The following is a 23,320-nucleotide window of genomic DNA, read 5'->3' on the forward strand; positions in this document are numbered from 1 at the left end:
ACTGAAAATTTGATGACGGTTTACTGCAAGATGATATTGCAATATATTTACAATATTAAGTTTATAATTTGTTTTGAAAATCGAAACACCTTGCTAGAATGTTGTTACACTGGAGTGTTTAAAGTTAGTTTACATATACCGTATTCAGGAAAGGCATTTTGCTTACTAGGGATGAATGGGCAATTCATTGCATTTTGAACAATTCCATACATTATCACCTCTGCAATGAATTATAGAATAAAACAAATGTTTAAATATTCAACACAGGCCCCATCTGTGACCATACCACTTAACAATGCAGCAGATTTATAATACAAACGGCCCAAATCGTACTGACTGCCCCATACTATTGTGATTCATATTAAGCTCAGAAAAACAAGTCAACAACAAGCATGCTCAATGAAATTACCCTGGTGGATACATCTTTTTTTTATCACAGCTGCCTGAACACGAGTCTAAAGGCCCAGAGCATCAAGCGGATAGCAACAGACAGCACGACCAAAGGAGTAATAGTTCCTACCATTGGTCAGCAACTAAACCCAAATACATTCAACCGTTACATAAAAAAGTTAAAACAAACAACACTATAATAATATTATAATACAATGCAATACTATCACCGTATGTTATTATTGTCAGTTACTACCGTATTGTAGTGCGCACTTAGTATTAGAGGATGTATGCTTGCACAGGGATCGGTTCATGTAAACAAATCAAACGCCCTATAGCTACGCAAGTGGACGCAGAGGTGCACCAACCTGAAGGAAGGGCCCCTTGGCTGCCCAGTCCCGCGAGCTGCCAGAGCCATAGTCTTTTCCAGCCAAGATGATGAGCTGATGCCCCTCCTGCTTATACTTTTCTGCTGCATCATATACATCCAGCTGTGAACACATTACAAAGGTTGTTTTTATTTCAACTGAAGTCAGAAAAAAGTTTATGTTTTACGATATTTAAAAAGAACATACATGAATTTTTGGCGTCCTCTGGTCTAACACCATTTGAGACGAGGTTCCAAAGAAAGCTGTCTCTGGTGTGGACCAATCAGTTTCAAAGACAATGCATATCGTATCGGAGTATGTTTTTTGTTTTGCATTCTGACCACAAGCATTGTGGTTAATGCAGACATGATTCCTTGTACTCTTAGTTTTTTCGGTAAAGTCACGTAGGTAAAAAAATGAAATTAAAATTAATAAAAGTAATAATAGAAATAAAATAATAATAAAATCTATATATATTTCTATTATTACTTTTATTAATTTTAATTTAAAAAAATTTACCTACGTGACTTTACCGAAAAAACTAAGAGTATGAATCCTTGCAGTCACGAAAGCTTCAAATCTAGCATGATTCCTTGTACAAGGTTTCAGTTTGGGGTCTTAACACCTGTTTTGTTGCCAGAAAAAAGGGAAAAACCTATTCTCAACATACATGTTATTATAAATATTATACCAGACCAAGTGTTTGTTTATATATAGTTATTCCTTTTACTTTATCTCCTGATGGTAAATGAATCGTCTTGGGCTCAGCCTTTCCAATGAACTTGTTGAAGAGGCGGATGTTGGCGAACGTCCCTCGAGCCATCACAGCATCGTTGCCTCGGCGAGAGCCGTACGAGTTGAACTCTCGAGGGGTGATTCTGGAGAAAGGCGTGCAAGTGGACATGTCAACATGGAACCACAAGATCTCAATTGTACACCGACACAAAACCATAAGCAAAAATAAGTCACCATCTACCACCTGCCCATACTACCTGTCCATTCAACAGTTCAAACTAGCTTACATGAAATATGAAATAAAAACCCCAGCAATTAGCCAATGCATCCATTCAACACTAAATTTTATGACAGAATTCTATACGGATAAATGCATTTTACAGAAGACATAAAACGTATGGACCCTCACCCCCGTCCCTCAAGGTAGCGAGCACCAGAGCTGTTCCTGGCAATGTTTCCAGCTGGGGAGATGTGGTCCGTTGTGACGGAGTCCCCCAGGAATAACAGAACGTATGCATTGGAGATGGGCTGGCATGGAGGCAATTCCCTCATCTGGACGGCATAAGTGAGAGGAGCATCATTGTGTTTCATCAATGACATTACAAACCCATTCATGTGGAATCACAAACACAATATGGTGTTTAAATAAGCTTGTTAAATAAGCCTCACCTGTTTAAATGTAATACAGTATAAAACAAAGCAAATAATTTAGGGACTGGATTAGCAGTGGTAAGAAAATACAAATCAAACTCAACGCATCCATGAATAAGATTGTCTTATCAAAAATGTATAATAGACAAATATCAATTTGTATCCATTTTAACATCACTGATATATAACAGCAAAACATATCGTTTAATCGATATAAGGCATTGCAAATGATAAAGTTGATGAGGTTTTTGTTTTGTTTTTATTCCCAATACAGTATAATGCACAATTTGGAATGACATACAAAAACAACCACATTGCCTACACAGCATGTAACAATTACTCAAGTGAACACACGTGTGAATTTAACAAATTACCATGTTTTCAAAGAATGGAGGAGACTTTATATATGTTGAGGATGGATCCCAAGGATATAGCATTGTGATCGGGGCTTCCAAGGAATTCCAACATTCATTCCCCGTCTGGGGAAAAGAAAGAATACCAATAAATCTACATTGATTGCACATAAACAAAACACAATTGAATTTATTAATGTAAAATCCAAATTTATGATGAAAGCATTTACCTTCCAGACTACAATAATCATCAAACACAATGTTTTAAAAAGCAATTAAAGAAAAACAGTAGGTGCTTTAAAGGCAAGTCATACACAAATTACACTGTAAAGTGTTTGCAAAGAGCCTCAAGGGTGATCAAAAAAAACATCTCCCAATCCTAATAAAATGTGCGTTTAACAAAATAAATAAGAATCACTTTCTCATTTACATTCAACGTTACTTAATTTCCAAGGCTTCAATCCCATAAGTGGTGTGAGCTGACCTTGATGCTGCTGTAGACCTCCTTGAACATGCTGGGAATCACGTTCAATTTCTCTATTGCGTAGATTTCCTCTCTGGTCGGCCAAATATCTTGCAGGTACACTGGCTTTCCATCCGCATTTATACCTAAACAGGCAGCAATGCAATGGTAAGTATACACATTATGTCCATTCAGGTAATTTCCATTGTTAAAGAATTATCATTAGGTGGCAATTTGCACAGTGTGGTTGAAATGTTGGCACCATAATCATACCATGCTATATTCTTTTGGTCTTTCGGTAAAATCACGTAGATAGGTTCAAATTAATAAAAATCAAATAAACAAAAAACGACGACGACGTTTCGATCACAACACAAGCGATCGACATCTGGAGGAAAAAAGAGCGGGAAAGCTGCTGAGTCGGGATGTTTTAAAGGTTTAAAATGGGTGTAGCCCAAGGGCCATAAACGAAGTGGGCGGGGCTAGTTATGTTAATGTGATAAATTAGCATGTTGATGTGAGATCGCAGAGCTGCCGCCACGTCGAGGTCAGCGCACGGAGGTGGCTATGTTGGTGTACATTTTTTTTTACCTGTTAATGTAAAATCGGAGAGCCTAAGCCAGGGAGAAAATAACAACTAACATTGGAAGGTGGCAGAATGGGAACATCACAGCCAGTTATGACTTAAACTGGTTGATGACGTCCTTCCAATGATTGCTGAGTATGTACCCATCTCGATTTAAATTGTGTGTCTGTATATGTGGATGGATTCATGAACGAATCTTTGTTGCTAGCCAGTGGGCTTACAAAGTACCTTCGTCTTAGAGAATTCTGCAATCTCACACTAACATTCTAATCTCTCACATTAACATCACTAGACCCGCGCACTTAGTTTATGGCCCTTGGGCTACACCCACTTTAAACCTTAAAAAACAGCCTGTCTCAGCAGCTTTCCCCCTCTTTTTTCCCCCTGATGATGATCGCTTGTGTTGTGATCGAAACGTTGTAGTTTTTGGTTTATTTTATTTTTTATTAATTTGAACCTATCTACATGACTTTACCGAAAGACCAAAAGAATATGAATTCCTGCAGTCACGAAAGCTTTAAGTCAAGATTCATACCATACTATATTCGAAATAGCCTGTCTGCCTGGCACACAAGTGTGTGCGAGCGTGGTAATGACGTCACCGCGCATATATATCCCCTCCCTCATTGGGAGGAGAGGAATTTAGAGGATGTAGAAAAGGGGCCACAAGAACATAAATACAGATAAAACAGAGACAGAGCGAGAAATCGAGATAAATTGGGATATGCATGACAGAGAAGGCAAAAGAAAGGTGGAGAGGCACAGGGCTCTATATAAGAAGTTTCTCCCAGCCAACAAAAGATTTTCTGGCTGAGAGGAACAGATAGATGGCTGGACGGTCAAATCCAAAGGACGTGTGGGTTTCTCGTACAATTGTTTTTTACCACTAGGTGTCAGACTACCCTCCAACAAATGATCACAGGCCATAATAAAGAATAATTAACCATTTTAACCAAGCACATAATGGTTTAAACCAATTGCCATCATCACTGTACAACATTAAAAACAAGTTAGATTTTAATCATGCAACTAGATTGACAGCCAAGTTAAAAAGCACTACCATAATTTATTTATGCAACTATTTTAAATGGCAATAATCGTTTTTTGACTGATATGCTTCTAAACACTCTGCAGCTAAGATATGTATAAAGGGTTAGGTTTCATTTGCCATAAAAGGGGTTAAGCATTTGTTACCTGTTATTGTCTGAAAAGCTGACATTCTTACTTTATTACTGAGTATAGATCTATATATATAAAATCGCAAATCTGTCTGTCTGTCTGTGTGTGTGTCTGTGTGTCGCCGGACCATACGCAGTTTCATTGGACGGCGGTTGCCCCTGGCAACGGGTAGCGACGCATTAGCTGCGGGGTGGACGCCATTTTTAATTCCCGTTAAAAATATACGCACGCATTAACACGCGACTCTGAGGTAAATTCATCAAAGTTTCACGTCCTCTTCACTCCCCTCCCACCCCAATGTGTGCAATTACTATTATAGGGTCGGTAGATAATACAATTATAGCGATTACACAGTATTATTGTAGCGCGGGGGGGGGGGGGGGAACGGCACCCCTACCCAGCCTCAGCCGGGTGGGCAATTTAGGCGAGGCCGGAGGCTCTGCACGGTACTAGGCCTCGACACCCACCACGCGACTCTGAGGTAAATTGATCAAAGTTTCACGTCCTCTTCACTCCCCCCCCACCACAATGTGTACAATTACTATTATAGGGTCGGTAGATAATAAAATTATAGCGATTACACAGTATTATTGTAGCGCGGGGGGGGGGTAACGGCCCCGGTACCCAGCCTCAGCCGGGTGGGCAATCTAGGCGAGGCCGGAGGCTCTGCACGGTATTAGGCCTCGACACCCCACCCGTGTCAAGCGACGACTTTGTGGTATAAACTCGATATACCCAGCGTTGCCCGGGGGGAAAATACATTTAAAATCTTATGAAAACTTTCAAACATTACATACCAATGAAAAAACAACTGTCTAATTACTTTTCAACCCGACGCGCCAAGAATCGATTCTTTAAATGTTGACTGTACAAAGTCATTAAGCTGGGTGAGCGTACTGCCAGTCTATAATGTAGACTGTAGCCTGCTTATTAAATTGGGTGAGTGTACTGCCAGTCTATAATGTAGACTGTAGCCTGCTTATTAAGCTGGGTGGGTGTACTGGCAGTCTATAATGTAGACTGTAGCCTGGTTATCAAGTAAAGTTAGTCAATTTGTAACACGTAGGCTTTCGCGACCATTATTCATAAACAACGTTATTGGGTTTAGATCGCCTTATTTATTAATGTGTTGTAACCCTCCACCACCCGACACGGCCAATCAGTAAAAAAGTGTCCCGTTGATAAAAGACTAATAGTTCACTGCTTTAGCCCACCGGTGTGTTCAAGCGTTAAACCACAACAATTACCATTTCTGATGAAAAAACAACTGTGTAATTACTTTTAAACCCGACGCGCCAAAAATCGATTCTTTAAATGTTGACTGTACAAATAGTCATTAAGCTGGGTGAGCGTACTGCCAGTCTATAATGTAGACTGTAGCCTGGTTATTAAGCTGGGTGGGTGTACTGGCAGTCTATAATTTAGACTGTAGCCTGCTTATTAAATAAAGGTAGTCATCACGGCCACCACCGGTGACGATTATTTGAACCGGTCCTGGGCCTCCCCTAGGTCGACTCAGCCTCAAAACGAGTAACTGGTGTGGCGTATGAACATCGCCACTGGGGAGACAAAGGCGGCCGGCCGTGGTGGATCCAAGTCCCGGGCGAAGCCGGGTAGTACAGCTAATAAAATATATAAAAAAGTTGAATGCTTACAGAATTTCAATGTTGGTAAATATGATTCTCAAAGACGGATGGTTATGATCAGTGTCTCTGACATGCATTACAGTTGGTGTGTTTTATGTTGAACACTGTAAAACAGAGTATAATTTCATTCACCAGTAGCTGCAATTTGTAATCCAAATATTTACAGCTCTTTATTAATGCACTGCAGGATGAAGGCTTCTTCATTCACTTTGGGTTGTCGGTGATGTGGGTTGATTAACAATAATTCACCACGCTGGTCGGAATGAGTTGGTTAAAGGGGGTCACGCAGGATGGGCTCAGATGTCACTGATCACCGACGTTATCCATGGCTGCGGATCCATAGGACGGTGTACTATTCATTCTATCACACTTGTAAATGTTGGCGAGTGCTGTTAAGTCCTTCTGACTATTTGTAAGTGGATAAGTGGTAGTGTGAGTGTTGGTGAGTAGCTTTAGTGCGAGTGACTGTTGGCATTATTTTACACTTCGTTAAAAAAAAGTTTTGCTGGCTGGCTGGCGTGCGGGAAAATGCACGTGTCCATGCGTTGAGCCGTGTGTGCCGACATCACGCCTCCCACCCTACCCACCGTCCACCCCAGTCGTGTATCCCATCCAAATGCATGGGCAGTGCTTAACACAAACGTAAAAAAATGTCTGGTAAGATATTGTGAATGCAGACGAAGAAGTTTCAAGGAATGACAACAAACCCAATGGTTCAGTTCGGAAGTCGATGTCAACAGTTCCAGCAATGGCATAGGCGATCACCAGTGGGGGTGATGCCAAGTAGTTGGCGCGTGTGTTGGGATGAATCCGGCCCTCGAAGTTCCTGTTGCCCGAAAGAACTCCACAGACCACCAGGTCTTTCTGTCAGCAACACAGAAGCCATGCTTTATATAAGCTGTTGAGCAATATAGCCAGAACATGCTAGACGGAGAAGAAAAATCTATATAGCACAGTTAAACGTGCGATGCTTAAATAACATTGCAGGTGCCATTTCTTACATCTCCAATTGCTTTAACAACGGGCTCTGGGAGAGGTCCGCTGTTGCCAATGCAAGTCATGCAGCCGTAGCCCACAACCTCAAACCTGTCAACAGATAGTTATTTGTCAGCGCATTCCATCATTCCCCCCTCAAATGTAATAAAAAAACAATAGAGGCAAGTGCATTGCAATATTTGATAAAAGCTGAGTGGATGTTGATTTGGAGAAGCGGATATGATAGCGCATGGCTGGAATGGCTCAAGGTGAGAAAAAGTTTGTTATCATGAATCTTATTACTTAACCATAAGGTTTAAATACTGAAATATAATTATAATTGCAACTCTTAACACGCTGCACAGTATTCGATCAACCTCAGAGGGAATGACTCAGAGGCACAAAGAGGAACCACTGCCAAGCAGGAAAGGCAGCCACGTGGTTAGCTGACACAAATTCCCCCCCAAGCTTTGTGGATAACTTATCTTCTAAAGCCGTGTAACAGTGGTCCGTATGAAAGAAAAACTGTTCACGTTGATTGACACGAGTATCTGCAGAGTGTACACTAACGTGTGCGAGAAACTCACCCAAGCTTCTGGAGGTAGGGCATGACCTTGCTGGAGTTGAGGTAGTATGTCACGACGCCACTACCTGGAGACAGACTAGTCTTGATGTAGGGCTTCACACTCAGCCCTGCCTCCACCGCCTTTTTTGCGAGCAAACCTAGAAAATGCAGAAAATTAAACACAAATTTTCTAATGTATGTTCAACTGCTCAACCATGTGAATAAGCTTTGTGTTGTTAACACGTGTATAATCTAGAAGAGGAGCTATGGTCTGAGCACTGGCTTGGTAAACTAGACACAATTATAACAAAGACGAAATATGAAATAATTAAATTCTACTCAAATCTTTACAAATATAAAACATCCAACCTTTATGTAGTGGGTTCATTTGACTTCGGAGGCAACACGTTTATTCTCTGCCCACAACGGGGTAACTATATAAACGTACAACGAAGTAACTATTTAGTGGTAACCACCATGGGGTAACTATATAACCGGGTCAGGTCAGTTAACACACTGCCTGACCCACGATGCCGAGCGTGAAGACAGGAGACCGAAGAGACGTTGCACAGCGGGTGCCATTCCAGAAGACAGGCCTGATCGGCTCTTGGGACCTCCCTTTTATGCCCCTGAGTGTGGCCTGGCTCCGCGCTCGGCCACGCCCCCTTCTGGATCCTCCCAGAAGGTTCTGGCCCATACACCACGTGTCCCTCTCGCCACCTTTGGCCCACATTCTTACCCTGTCCTGGTCACGTGCCCTCTCAGATTCAACCAGACTGTCATGTCCTTAACTGTCCTCTCTCTGACAGTCACCAGAACCATGCCCCATAGGACCCCCTTCCATGCCATAACATACTCTGGTGTCAGAGAGAGGCTCTAACACTCGCAGTTCCACTCTTCTATCAGTTTAACACGTAGGCTTTCGCGACCAATATCATCCATAAGAGGTTTTTGGGTTAGAACGCAGAAGGATGATCAATACATCTACGCCTCTAGAAAGGAACGAAACAGTAAAACTTCTCCACAAATCTGGCTGACGCTTGATGAAGCTAGTTGTAAATACTGGCGAAACGTCGTATTCGGTTTGTAAATGTTGTGGCTTGACTCTCCAACACACCGGTGTGCTGTACTAGTGACGAATTGGCATGTTCTGTTTATGTGACAACCCTGACTAGTTGGCTGTGTCGGGTGGTGGCAGGTTTTAACGACACATCTTCTATCAGTAGCTGGCGCTAAACGCCGTAGTGACCCAATATACATCACTACATTTATAATTAAAAAAATCTTTATTTCAATGTTTGTATTAATAAGAGATTCAAAACGAGTTAAAAAATAAACAATGAACGAGCACATATGGGGCAGCACAAAGCATTATTACACACTGCCCATGAGCTTGCCAATATTTATGATGTCCGGGTTTCAAGTCATGATCAACAAATGGTAATATAGTAAATAGTATTTTAGACAGGACTGCGTGCATGTGTTTTATATGTTGTACATGTCTTCATAGCTGTATTCATATTATGTATATAAAGGCATATTTGAAATGAAAACATTACTTATTTACTTATACACTTAGGATTTTTAGGATTCAACAGATATCTTAATGAAAAGGCCTTAGTCAGAGACCAAACTATGGCATGTTAAGGATTTAATAGCCATGAGCCAGCATTAGATAAGCCAGTACATGGACAACTTAGGATTGTACATAGATGTAATTGATGTATATATCAACCTAAGAACACTTTTAAAAAGGTGCTCATGTTCACCCATATACCTGCTCCCAGCATCACTGTGGGATTGCTGGTGTTGGTACAGCTGGTGATGGCAGCAATCACCACAGAGCCATGCTTCAGCTCGTATTCTTTGCCCTCATATTTGAAGAGAGACACATCTTTCTGTTTCTCCAACGGTATTTGGAACCCTTTAAAACCAACCTGGATTGACAAAACAAAATGTATGTTACTTTCATAAAAGAAGACTATACCACCACTGGAGTGAGTTTGAAGGTAATTTTAATGTCTCAATATAGTACGTGAAATTAATGCTCTTAAAACCGTTATCAATGTGTAGTACTGAATGTACCAGCACAGAAAAATTATATTGTTTTCACTGACATCCCAATGTAGATGAGTATGAGTATATATGATTAATTTATTTTACGCCATACGTAGCCAACCGTGATAATCAGTGCAGGGGAAGGACAACAAACTAAAAACAAAAAGCTATTTTAAAGAAATGAGTTTTCAATCTAGATTTAAATCAACAGAGTACATTGCACAATCACAATGTTAATCCACAGTGCTTCTCTCATGTCCCCCCCTGGGCTTTTTGTACAAATTACAAGGGGATAATTTTGAAAAGGGTAAAACAAATGATCTTTGCCTTTCACACATTTTCTTTTACAATTGCAACACCAACGTAGAAAATTAATAACCACTTAATATTAAATGCAAGGTGCAGGATCCATCTATTGTTTATTTAATGATAAGGCACTACAGCTGCACTTAATGTTAAATATTAACTTTAAACACAATGCTATGACCTAAAGTATATTAAAACATACATTCAACCATAAGGGTGTTAACAAATTATGTTTCCAGTTTTCAGAAAAAAAATACTTGTGAAGAATACGAAGCTTCTCCAGTTCATATGAATGGCACTCTATAGAGATGAATGTTGTATACTACATAAGAACCAGTATTAACTGTCATTAATACAACTAATTGTTTCCTATAGCAAACACATGTGCTTTGAGATAATGACACCTTAGCGTTGAGACAGCTCTGGAAGTCCACTTTCATGTCGTCAATGGCAACTCTATCATGAGGTCGCTTGGGGCCACTTACGGAAGGCACCACTGAGGCCAAGTCCAACTCCACCACCTAACACACGTAGCACCCGAGCACACACAACAACATGAAACCGAAATGTGCCAGCCACGCCAGTTTACATTGCAATGAATGTTAAGCCAAATAACAAGAAATTATCCAGCTCATTTTCTCCAAAGGCCTCTGCTGGCACATTTTATAATGTCCTCTCTGAAAATGCATAAACATCCAAAATGTCTAATGCCTTAAAATTACAGCTCAATATTTCAGTTCAAATGGATTCCAAAAATGCATTAGGCAGTCCAACTTGAGATTTGTCCTCATAGTTAAGGGCTGCTTTGGGTAGCAATGAGTTATAGGAGTGGGGGGGGGGGGCATAAATAAAATATGGACTCCACAAAGCAATACCTATGTAGTATAGAAATGGTAAAATATAAAAATATAAATACGTAGTATTACTTGGTGACCAATATACATAAAGAATAAGATACTTTCAGTTAAGATTAAGAAAACATTTCTATAAAAACACTTGTCCTTTTACATTGTAGGAACCGGCTGCTTCTTTATCGCCAAAGCATTTATATGAGCAATGTTACATTTAAACAAAAGACAAGCGTTAATCACATTCAGAAAACAATTGTGTAAACTACAAGTGAGTGGATCATCAAAACATAATGATTTTTTTTTTATCAAACACATATCACAACCAGACCTGAGTAAAGTCTGGGTCTTCAGAAGAATCACCAAAGTCCCTGAACATCTTCACAGCCTTCAGGTATTTTTCAATGATGGTGATTTTTTCCTGGTCCCGGCCCGTCTGCTGGAGATACTTGATGCTGACAGCATCCACAGGGAAAAAACCCACCGTGGCACCATACTCGGGACACATATTGGCGATGGTGGCACGGTCCGCAATTGAAAGTTGCAGCACACCAGGCCCAAAGAACTCCACAAACTTTCCAACCACACCGATCTGACGAAGGTGCTGCGGTATGCACGGGAAGGAAAAGGAAATGGGTATTAAAACATTCAAACAGAAAAGCCGGGATCACATGCTTAAAGGACTGCTGCAGCTTCATTATTGCATACAATGTTTAATCATGCTGTTGTCACACATGTCAACCAGGAAACAAAATCACGTAACATTATAACACGAAACATTTATTTAAAACGTTGCGTCAAAATAGTATACAACTTATTACTGTGGTAAAGTAAAAGTTTTGCCGTAAATATCACGTGAATCGGCTGAAAAGTATTCAAAATGATGCTCATTGTTGACATAAAGCTTTCGTGACTGCAGGAATTCATATTCTTGGGTCTTTCAGTAAAGTCACGTAGATAGGTTCAAAGAAAATAACAAAAAATAACAATAAACTACGACGTTTCGATCGCAACACAAGCGGTCATCTTCAGGAAAAGGGGGGTTATCTCCCATGGCAAACTGTTTATAAGGGTTTTAAATTGTGTTGCGACCTAAACGTCGTAGTTTTTTGTTATTTTTCTTTTAACCTGTCTACGTGACTTTACCGAAAGACCCAATAATATATCTATGAAATAGAAATACAGGTCCATTTAAAATAAATTGACATCAATAATTACATTTTTCAAACATTAACCATACCTGCTTTCAAATTTTTACCTCTGACCTTGACTATATTTCAAATGGTCCCATTACTTGCTTTATTATTTGGAATCCATGACATAACACTGTAATGCAACAAATTATATTAAATCAATTTAAGTTCTACTAACCTTCGTGATGGTGAGGACCACATCAGTTGAGGTGGAAATTGGGTTTACTTTGCCTACCAGCTTGTATCCCACCACCTCTGGCAGCACCATGCTAATAGGCTGCCCAAGCATCACCGCCTCTGCCTCAATCCCACCAACACCTGACAAAATAAAGTCATGTTTTTGGTCACAACATTTATAAGTTTGATTGGTTATGTCCAACTAACGTACACAATCTCTAATTGAGAAAAGAAGTAACTTATCCAACCACACAATGCATGCATTCAAGGGGGTGCATAGTTTGGGTTTGATCAAGTGCAATTAAATCTTATCCAAATCCAATCTGAGATGATAGTATCTGACTGGCTTGTAGCAGAATCTGATTCCCATCGGCTGATCAGGATTTGATTATAGTGATTGTATAATCACCTCTGAAACAAGAATGTATTACTTCAGAGAAATGTAAAGAATTAATTTACAGTGTTATTCAAGTACTTCAAACTCATGATAAGTGAAAATATTAAAGCTTGGTATATTTTCAATATGTTGAATGCTGGTCATCTCAGACACTATTTAGCACTTATCCAGAAGGGTATGTATATTCTCCTGAGATTAGATTTAAAGTTTCGAATGCACTTGTGGATACTAAATTACATCCACAACCAGGTTTCAAATCTGAAACTTTTTTTTATCTTGAGCAAATAAACCCAGCTTGGCCGCTGTGTTTAACAAACATTAATAATTCACAAATTATATTTTTGTACAATAGATTTTTTTTACAGTAAACAATCGCTTTTAAATGTTTGTTATTTACTGATGGGCAAAACATTCCATCAACAAAATTTATTTAAACTGTCCAACTTTATTGTATTTGCACTGTAGGGACTGTGTATCACGTAATTTTCAAGAGAAATTAGGTTGAACTACAAAGCTCCAATGGTGCAGCATAGCAGTTAACAGCAAATCACTGCAGTTCCAAGGGAGAAAGATAAGATTAACAAAAAATCCTGTTATAATAAAGCTAAACTCTTCTACTCCATGACCCTCTTATCCACACATCTTGTTATGCAGGTTGGGCTGCATCACATTCTTCTTTTTTTTATCTTTTAATCAGCTGTAAAAAGTTAACGTTACTAACACAATGGATAGAGCTCCCATTAAGTGCAGAATTGCACTGTTCCACGTTTTATTTTATCTGCTATTTCGCTCTTCCTATTCTGCACAGAGACATAAACTGGAACGTTATAATGGAATAAATGTATTTTGCTCGTCATGCTATGGGCCATCGGTTCACATTGGCAGTAGATCACAGGTGACATAAAAGGTGACCAACAAAACCATGCTCTTATATTTACACTTGTTCACTGAGAAAGGCCTCACTGAGCACCAACATTGTTTTCGGGAGTGTCCTGATAATTATATATTGTGGCTCCCATAGATAAGCAGACAATGAAACAACGCATAGATACACTGCAGTCTCGATTGCATACCGTGTCTTTAAAAGAAGACACAGACTACAATTATGGCACAGTTTATCCATTAATCTTAAACAACATCACTTGGATCAAGGGTTACACGTCAATATACTTTGACCCCTTTTTGCCCGCCATAGCAGGAGCAAGCAAACAGAGGCATAAAAAAAGAGGAAAATTCTTACCCCATCCAAGTATGCCGAGTCCATTGATCATAGTAGTATGCGAGTCAGTGCCCACAACACTGTCTGGGTAGTAGTGGCCACCCAGGTCAAACACCAGCCTCGCCAGATATTCAAGGTTAACCTGGTGCACGATGCCTGAACCAGGTGGCACGATTTGCATATTCCTGAATGCCTGGGACCCCCACTACAAGCAACGAACAGAACCAGGGTAAATGCATTTAATATTCACTAATTCAACAACTCCATTATGAAAAGGCAAATTATCCAGAAATTAATACTCAAGTTCATGCTGTCATCACTGTTTACATTTATTCTAATCGTTTCATCAGATATATGTTTTAAAAATAAAAGCCAGTGTTTAAACGTTACGTGTGTAAAGTTTTTCGTTACTGTCATCATATTTTCGAATTACTCTGTATCTAGAAACATTTACAACAATGTATTGTTGAACAGGCAAGAGTCCACTGCTAAATATTTGTCAAAAAACAACTAGCTCACTATAGTTAGGATGGGACAGTTGTTTTACAGATTACTTTTAGTTAATTATTAAAATGGGATTCAAGCTGAGACCAGAACACAATAACCATTCTCTTGAACATTCACCACTCACAGTACTTGAACTTTTTTTCAAACTTGTTCAGAATGACTCCACAGATAACTTTCAAAATGAGCCTTAAATTAAATCAAACAGTATACAATTGCTTGGTTCAGTCGCACTGAGTGTTCAATAAAAGATTCAAATATCATTGAAAGCTGCTTGTGACTATGTATATTAAATAAATATAATACTTAGAAACGAATTATACTTCACCTTTAGAAAAACGAAACGCTCCTTGTTCCTTTCAAACTCCAATTGCTGATTCTTGTTAAGACTTTCGGTTCTGGATGTAATGGAATGAATGTATTAAGTTTAGTTGCCATTGCTTTGTTAATTTTCCTTCTATGTTCTCCAACCAGGACAGGTCCATGGCTCAAGCTCCCTCCATCCCATCCAACCACATTCTCCTCTGTTTCACTTCGTAACACTACAACACCATACCAGAGTTCCCCAGCCCTAACTCGGGAAGGATAATTGAAGTGAATCCCTCTTGCTTTCCTCAACAGTGTTTTTTTTGTGACATTACAATACTCCCTCGTTATTCACGAGGGATACGTTCCAGAGATGCTCGTGAATAGTAAATTTCACGGATAATTATATTGGCCTACAAAAACCTATATTTGGGATAAATTACCATTAAAAATACATAAGCTATTAAATACATGGACATTGTCAAAATAGCACATCTCTATATCACTTTCTCACATCATATTCTTCTCTCTCGTCACTTTAACTCATCACTTGCTCTCTCTCGATGCAGTTGTTTAGGTTTCCAGATATGATTCGTGGATAGCCAAAATCACAGACAGCAAGTTTGTGGATAACGAGGGAATGCCGTACTAGATATGGTTTAATATTTAACCTCGGGCGGTTGTTCATTGAAATGTAAACAATTTACTCTCATCATATATATAACAGGATAATGCAGTTCAATGAGAAAACGATCCTTGAAAATTACTCACTTTCCACTGCTGTCAACCTGAATAGAGTGGTCAATAACAAGATCAGCAGGGCAAATGGGGTTTATCTTCTCAGGGTCTCCTCCGAGCAGCTTTACAGCATCTCTCATAGCCGCAAAGTCCACCACAGCTGGGACACCACTAAGGATGGAAAATACAAGTATTAATGCAATTAAATGTCAATGTCTTTTTTTGCCAGAGGCTCCTACAAATTACAGGTGGCCTTCACGAGCATAAAAACTCAAGGACTGTATAATGGTTTAATTACTACGAGTCAGTTCAATTTTTAATATTGGCAAAATGGCGGGGCTTTACTGCATATTCATCTTTTCAGGCATCTTCAAAGCCTGTGAAAGGTAACATCAATTAATTAAGACAAGTTTCAAGTTTATTTTGTTTAACTAGGTAGAGAATTAAAGAGACCAGGATAGTCTCATTTTCAAGAGTGACCTGGGTAGACACTTCAATATGCAACTAAATTACACATAGTTATTAAAATTCCATCAGACAAATTGACAGTGCATTTGAAAACCATCAAAAACATTGCGATGCATCACCGACATTAGATTTGAAAGCAGATAAAGAACATCTCATCGCATTCTTTGAACAGGAGACAATAAATGCGTTAATATTAAAACTAGTGTTATCAGCTTCCTAGTTAACTTATTACATAAACCAGAGACACCATAACATTTTGAAATAATCCATGTGTTATTCCTGTTAGTCACATATTTGCTTGTCTAAAACCCTATACTTCCCAGATTGTCATAGACAATAACTATTACACTGGACTTAATCATAGAACAGTCAATTTAGCACCAGCTTCATGCAGCTCAATTCGGATCTCACGTGAAGTCTTGCAGAATGACGCGGGCTGGTTTAAAGGGGATCTCAACACTTTTCTTCTGTGTCTCCTTCCACTCCATGATGTTGAAGACATCATCCTTTTGCACGTGGAATCCATCACAATTGCGCACGGCAGACTCAAGCAGCACACGAATAGAATATGGAAGCCGTTCTGCACTCACACAACACATTCCACATATTAGTGAACCTTTTTTCGTATACCAACTGGATTATTACATATGTAGGGGTGTTAGAGAGAGAGCCCGTTATGCATGGCAGCCTATGGTAAACAAACACAGTAGGCGGGGCTACATGTGTGCACGAGCAGGTGCCCTCTGCGACGTCCGCGCCAGACACCCTGGGGGGTCGATTCGGTCATTATGATCCCCCGGGGCCCCACCCCTCAGGGAGGGGTTGGGTATAAAAGGGGAATGTATCGAAGGGCTCGGGAGTGTTGTGTTAGCTAAGAAGAGAAGAGGAAGACGTCCTAGATAGAGCCCTGGTCTCCCCCTGGCACGCCGTCCTTATCAGGACCGCGCAGGCTCGAGCCAGTGGCGTGGTACCAGAGCCAGAGCCAGTGCTGGTCTGGACTCTGGGTACCGGGCCCGACTGACCAGTGTCGGGCCAAGATAGCCTCCCCTAGCCCATTAGAGGAGGACTCAGAGGCAGGCTAGGGTTAGCCTAGAGGTGTGTCCTCAGATAGACGGGTGAGGGGGCCGATACCCCCTCAGTGTGTATGTCACAACGTATGGTGTTAAATAAACAAGTGTGCCTCCAACTCCGGTGTGAACGAGTCATAAGCGTTACTACATCTGGCGTCAGAAGTGAAACAAAGTACGAACATGGATACACGCCGGACGACTCGAGTCGGGGTACCAGAGGCAGAAGACACCACTGCAGTCGGAGGGCCCGAGACGGCTGAAGATGCCATCGACCAGCCGGGGCTGGGCGCATCCACGCCACAGCAGCTGGAGGAAGGGGAGCCGTCGATGGAGGGGCTGAGGGAGGCGCACGCGAAGCTGACCGAGCTGCTGTACGCCGCAGCCGCCATGCTCGACACCATCACGCAGCTGGGGGCTGCGGGACCGCCACGGGGCAACGGCAGCCGACGATCACAGCGCCTTCCCGCCATTTCCACGGAGCAACATTTTGAAACTCCCGCCATCGCCGCAACTGCTGTTGAGGGCGTGGCCGCTCTAAGCATCGCGTCCAACGGCGGGAGTACAGTACCTGCCGCGTCACCACCAACGGGCGGAACGTCACCACGGGTGCGACCGGCGATGCCATCGCTGGTTCGTGCCGACGCTGACTTGAGTGAGGCGGACGAGGGAGTGCGTTCTTCCTCTGCAGCCGCTGCCTTACATCAGCGGCTACCTCCACTCAAGGAATTTGTGGGCGAGGATGGTGACTGGGGCGGCTTCCAGCGGCGCTTCCTCGCTCACCAGGAGATGGCACAGTGGACAGACGCCGAGGCTCTCCGCGCGCTGCCAGCACTTCTCGACAGCGACGCCCTCGCCACTCTAACATCGGCTTCGAAGGAGAGGCGCTCCACGCTGCGGAAGGCGATGCAGGTGCTGTCGGCGGTATATGGTCCACCATCGGACTGTCGCCAACTCTTTTACGATCGCCAGCGGGGGACGAAGGAGTCGCCCCTGGCGTACCGCACAAGCCTCCTGGCACTGGCGAAGGAGGCCTTTCCACGAATGGATGACGAGGGTGTCGACGCCATGGTGACAGAGAAGATACTTTTGCTGGCGGACGACTTAGACATCGTCATTGTCGCACAGGACGATGCAGAGATGTGCTCCCTCCAAGCGGCCCGTCTTCTCCACGCAAACCTGTCCTCTCAACGACGGAAGGCCAGCAAGGCGGCGAGCGGGCGTGCCGTCGCTGCAGCCACCCTCCCGGCGGAAGAGGTTTGCGCCATCGACCATCAACGGCAGCATGGAGCGGGAGTACGGGAGGACCGGGCCGGTTCAAGCCGTCTACAACATCCATCGTCGTCACCAGCGCTTCCACGCTGTTACAACTGCGGCTTCCGGGGCCACGTCGCCTCGGGGTGCCGCTCTCCTGGGCAGCGCAGGACGACACCTCAACGGGACGCCGGCCCTCGTCACAAGCTCCACCATCATAATCCGGCGAGTCGCGGCACCCCTCATGCTTGGCCCACGCACACGCCCGTCACACACTCAAACACCGCAGCGAAGGGGGGGCCAATATCGCGTACCATGGCACCAACACGCACCGCTCTGGGTACTCAGATTGAACCCAGCCAGTGGTCCGTGTTGGCCCATCGGGTTGTAGCCGCGTCGTCAGGGTCGTCGGCCGTTGTGGGCCACATCGATGGGGTCGAGGTGCGCATCCTGGTCGATACAGGAGCATCGGCGACCATTATTTCGGAGTTGATTTATAACATTCTCCCTGCCCAAAGCCGTCCTTTGATGCCTGTTAACGTGCCATTCTTTGCTGCTAACGGGGGTTCACTTGGCATCATCGGACAAATTCGTGCCCAAATTTGTGTCGGGGATATTAAATTGTCTGGGCCGATTTTTGTTTCCTCCTCGCTGGCGGTTCCGTGCCTGCTGGGGACGGACTTCCTGGCCAAAATGCCGATTAGGATATTAATCGACCAGGGATGCATTGAGCTCCCATCGGGCCGACGCATGGCGTTTCTGCCATCCCCCGCTACGAGCCGGACGGCGTTCGCGACGGTGCCGGCGTTCGTAGATAGAACGGTGCGCGTTCCTCCGGGGGCGCAAATGTTGATTCCTTTGAAACTTCGGCGGCCCTTCGCTAAGGGCATTGGGGCTCAAGGGGTTCTGTTGGGACCGTCTAGGGCCGGGGTCAGTGGACCTGATTTACTCCCGGCCCAGACCATAGTGAGAGGGGAAGGAGAACCCTTCATCGCGGTCCTCAATGTGGGCTCGCAGACGGTGGTGGTCCCACAGGGGACCGTGCTTGCTCACGCAACGCCGGTGCCCTGTGAGGAACCCGTCGCGAGTCATGTCGGCGCTGTCCCTGCACCGCGACCACATTCGGACAGCGATGAAGGGTGGCTCGAGGCGCTTTGTGCGGGATCGACGGACCTGTCAAATTTAGAGCGTCAACGTCTTAAGACACTACTAAGGGAATTTTCCGACGTTTTCAGTCGAGATAAATACGATTTGGGCTGCACTAATCTGCTGCGTCACCATATTGATACGGGTGACAGCGCGCCAATACGCCAGAATCCTTTTCGGTTGAGTCCCGCCGAAAAGGACCATGTCAAATCGGCTGTTGATGACATGCTAGCCGCCGACATCATTTCTCCCTCCAACAGCCCTTGGGGAGCGCCGATCGTCCTGGTTAAGAAGCAGGACGGTTCGTTGCGGTTTTGCGTTGACTTTCGGCGCCTTAACAAAATTACGGTTGCCGACGCATACCCGCTCCCACGGATGGACGAATCGCTTGACGCCTTGGCGGGAGCGCGATTCTTCTCCACATTGGACTTACTTTCGGGATTCTGGCAGCTTCCTCTGGACGATGATTCAAAGCCTAAAACTGCTTTCCGTACTCCGCACGGCCTGTTTCAATTCAACCGGTTGCCGATGGGCTTACACTCAGCGCCGGCAACTTTCCAGCGGTTGATGGAATTGGTTTTGGCTGGATTGCAATGGGAGTCGTGCCTGATTTATTTGGATGACGTTATTGTCTTTGGCAAAACTTTTGATGAACATCTCCAGAGGTTGCGGGCGGTTTTCCTAAAGATGCGGGCTGCTAATTTGAAATTTAAGCCCCAAAAATGCCATTTGTTACGCGAGTCGGTGCGTTATTTGGGGCACATCGTGGGACGCTCAGGTATTTCTACCGATCCCGCCAAAACGCAGTGTGTAAGCTCCTGGCCGACTCCCACCTCAGTGGGAGAGGTTAGGAGTTTTATTGGGTTTGCGTCGTATTATAGACGCTTCGTCGCTAATTTTGCGACTATAGCAAAACCCCTACACGCTTTAACATCAAAAGGGGTTCGGTTCTGCTGGGGTCGGGAGGAGGAAGCTGCTTTTTGCTCCCTTCGGGACGCTTTGGTAAACGCTCCTCCCCTGATTTACCCTGATTTTTCAAAACCATTCTTGCTCGACACCGATGCGAGCAACACGGGTATTGGGGGCGTGCTCTCCCAGGTGGTTGACGGCGTGGAACGTGTGGTTGCGTACGGCAGTCGGGTGTTGTCTCCAGCGGAGCAACGATATTGTGTCACCCGTAGGGAACTGTTGGCAATTGTCCATTTCATCCAACAGTATCGCCCATATCTGTACGGTCGGCATTTCACCGTCCGCACAGATCATGCGGCACTGCAGTACGCCCTGAGGGTTCAACAGCCATCGGGACAATTGTCCCGATGGTTGGAGGTCCTCCAGGACTACGATTTCCAAACCACATACCGTAAGGGCGTTCGCCACACCAACGCGGACGCTCTGTCGCGCTTGCCAACCACCTCCGAGTGTGCATGCCTCCTGGGGTCTGGACGTTGCAGACCTCCAGGGGACACATCGGTTCCTGTCTTGGCGGCCGCCAACGACGACGATACAGTAGTTACTAATTCGATCGAACAACAGGGCAAAGATTCCCTGTTGGGGTTGCCCGTCATTGACTGGGGGCGCCTCCAGATGGAGGATGTGTCCCTCCTCGGGTGGCGACGTCGCGTTGGCGGTGCGGCGGGGGGAAAAAGAGGTGGTTCCGACGCATGGGAAATGTGCCAAGGCCTGCTGATGCATTGGGACGGGAAGTCGCGTCGACATCGGCTGGTGGTCCCTACTGGGTTGCGGGGCAGGGTGGTATGGGCCGCTCATGAGCGCCTCCTACACCTGGGGACCCAAAAGACTCTCGCCTTGCTGCAACTTGATTTTTATTGGCCTGGCATGACGAGGGATGTTGGGGATTTGTTGGGATCATGCCCTCGATGTGCACAACGCAAACCGCCGGCACGGGAGTCTAACCCGCCCTTGCAATCGATCAAAGTGTCCAGGATAAACGAGCTGGTCGCTCTGGACATTTTGGGACCATTCCCCGCCACCCCCAGGGGGAATAGATATTTGTTGACTGGTGTCGAGTATTTTACACGCTGGCCTATGGCCTGGCCTCTGGCCAACCAGTCGGCAGCAGCCATCGTGGAGGCCTTTGTTCAGGGTTATGTCCTGGACAAAGGTGCTCCGGAGAGGCTGCTGACCGACCAGGGCAGAAATTTTTCCGGTAAACTACTCAGACAAGTCTGTGATCTCCTGGGCACAAAGAAAATTCGGACCTCCCCATATCACCCACAAACTGACGGGATGGTCGAACGGTTGCATCGCACCATCACGTCCATGTTATCACAACAAGTTTCGGACTCGCAAACGGATTGGGACCTACAAATTCAGGGGGTCTTGGCGGCGTACCGGATGGCACCCCATGCAGCTACGGGGTTTTCTCCCTTTTACCTCATGTACGGCCGAGAACCAGACCCGCCTGTTCGTGCCCAGTTGCAGATCCCCGTGCCGCAGGGAAAAACTAATCTGGCTGACCACGTTAAATTTAATCTGGACAAATTGACCGAGGCACGGGATGCTGCAATGCAAAACTCTGACCTCCGTCAGAAGGCGAATGAGCGCCTCAGATTGAGTCGAGCGCACATGCTGCAGTGGAAGCCGGGGGACAAGGCATGGCTGCACTGCCCCCAGGTGCCACTGGCAACCTCCTCTAAACTGGTGCGGCCGTGGCGGGGCCCTGTGGAAGTGGTGGAGGTGTTACGACCGCAGTGCGTGCGCATCAAGTGGGGGAAGCGGCGATGGTTCGTGCACCCCTCTAGGTTAAAACCCTTCTCTGCGGTACACAATCACACTTCACACGCGCGTGGCCAAGCATGTGGGGGGTCGGCCGACTCGCTGGGTCCGTCTCCGTCGCTCTCACCTAATGCCTTGCCGGCTGTGCCACCTTCAGGTGCATCAGGAGTGACGGGCTCACGCCCAATCACCCCTCCTGCGGATACCGAGGGTCACGCGGAGTCGGATGAATGCTCACCCCAAGACGGAAAATTGCCACCTGATGGTCCGCCACACGCGGTTACCCCGTGTGAGGGGCCCGCTGCAAGGACGCGCGCTAAAATGCGCAAACTGTTGTGAGGCCGGAAAATGTGTACATAGCTGTTGTGTTCATTGGATGTTGTGTGGGTGGTGTGTTCCCCACTCCTCGGATGTACATATGTTGGCTTCACCGTGTGTTGTGTGTGCGTGGTGGGTTCCCTGCTGATTGTATATAGGCTGTTTTTTTTACGGAATTCGTATTTATTCGGGGGGGGTGCGACGGGTTGTTTTCTCATCTTGCTGTTGCGTTCTTGTTCTGGTTCCTGTTATTGTTCAAAAATAGTGAGGCACACGCGCGGTCAGGGGGTGAAGGCACCTTTATTGTCAAATTTTTGTATGTTGGCAGCCGGGACGGCTGCATGCTATGCGGGGGGGAGTGATGTAGGGGTGTTAGAGAGAGAGCCCGTTATGCATGGCAGCCTATGGTAAACAAACACAGTAGGCGGGGCTACATGTGTGCACGAGCAGGTGCCCTCTGCGACGTCCGCGCCAGACACCCTGGGGGGTCGATTCGGTCATTATGATCCCCCGGGGCCCCACCCCTCAGGGAGGGGTTGGGTATAAAAGGGGAATGTATCGAAGGGCTCGGGAGTGTTGTGTTAGCTAAGAAGAGAAGAGGAAGACGTCCTAGATAGAGCCCTGGTCTCCCCCTGGCACGCCGTCCTTATCAGGACCGCGCAGGCTCGAGCCAG

The 23,320-nt window shown here is 44.6% G+C and overlaps 1 protein-coding gene across 1 annotated transcript in view; it reads right to left on the reverse strand.

Annotated features, from left to right (window-relative positions):
* ACO1 (aconitase 1) overlaps positions 1–23,320 on the reverse strand; it is a 31,501-nt gene that overhangs the window by 3,698 nt on the left and 4,483 nt on the right. Inside the window, exons 3-18 of the mRNA XM_078884562.1 lie at positions 16,537–16,705; positions 15,691–15,828; positions 14,942–15,011; positions 14,131–14,314; positions 12,495–12,634; positions 11,455–11,727; positions 10,680–10,796; positions 9,689–9,848; positions 7,934–8,069; positions 7,373–7,457; positions 7,079–7,235; positions 2,982–3,106; positions 2,519–2,623; positions 1,903–2,045; positions 1,489–1,636; positions 759–881 (exon numbers count right to left, since the gene is read on the reverse strand). Of these exons, the coding sequence (XP_078740688.1) occupies positions 759–881; positions 1,489–1,636; positions 1,903–2,045; positions 2,519–2,623; positions 2,982–3,106; positions 7,079–7,235; positions 7,373–7,457; positions 7,934–8,069; positions 9,689–9,848; positions 10,680–10,796; positions 11,455–11,727; positions 12,495–12,634; positions 14,131–14,314; positions 14,942–15,011; positions 15,691–15,828; positions 16,537–16,705 (2,273 nt within the window). The remainder of the gene's footprint in view (positions 1–758; positions 882–1,488; positions 1,637–1,902; positions 2,046–2,518; positions 2,624–2,981; positions 3,107–7,078; positions 7,236–7,372; positions 7,458–7,933; positions 8,070–9,688; positions 9,849–10,679; positions 10,797–11,454; positions 11,728–12,494; positions 12,635–14,130; positions 14,315–14,941; positions 15,012–15,690; positions 15,829–16,536; positions 16,706–23,320) is intronic.

Source organism: Lampetra fluviatilis, chromosome 3 (genome assembly GCF_964198595.1).
Source record: "Lampetra fluviatilis chromosome 3, kcLamFluv1.1, whole genome shotgun sequence".
NCBI lineage: Eukaryota > Metazoa > Chordata > Hyperoartia > Petromyzontiformes > Petromyzontidae > Lampetra > Lampetra fluviatilis.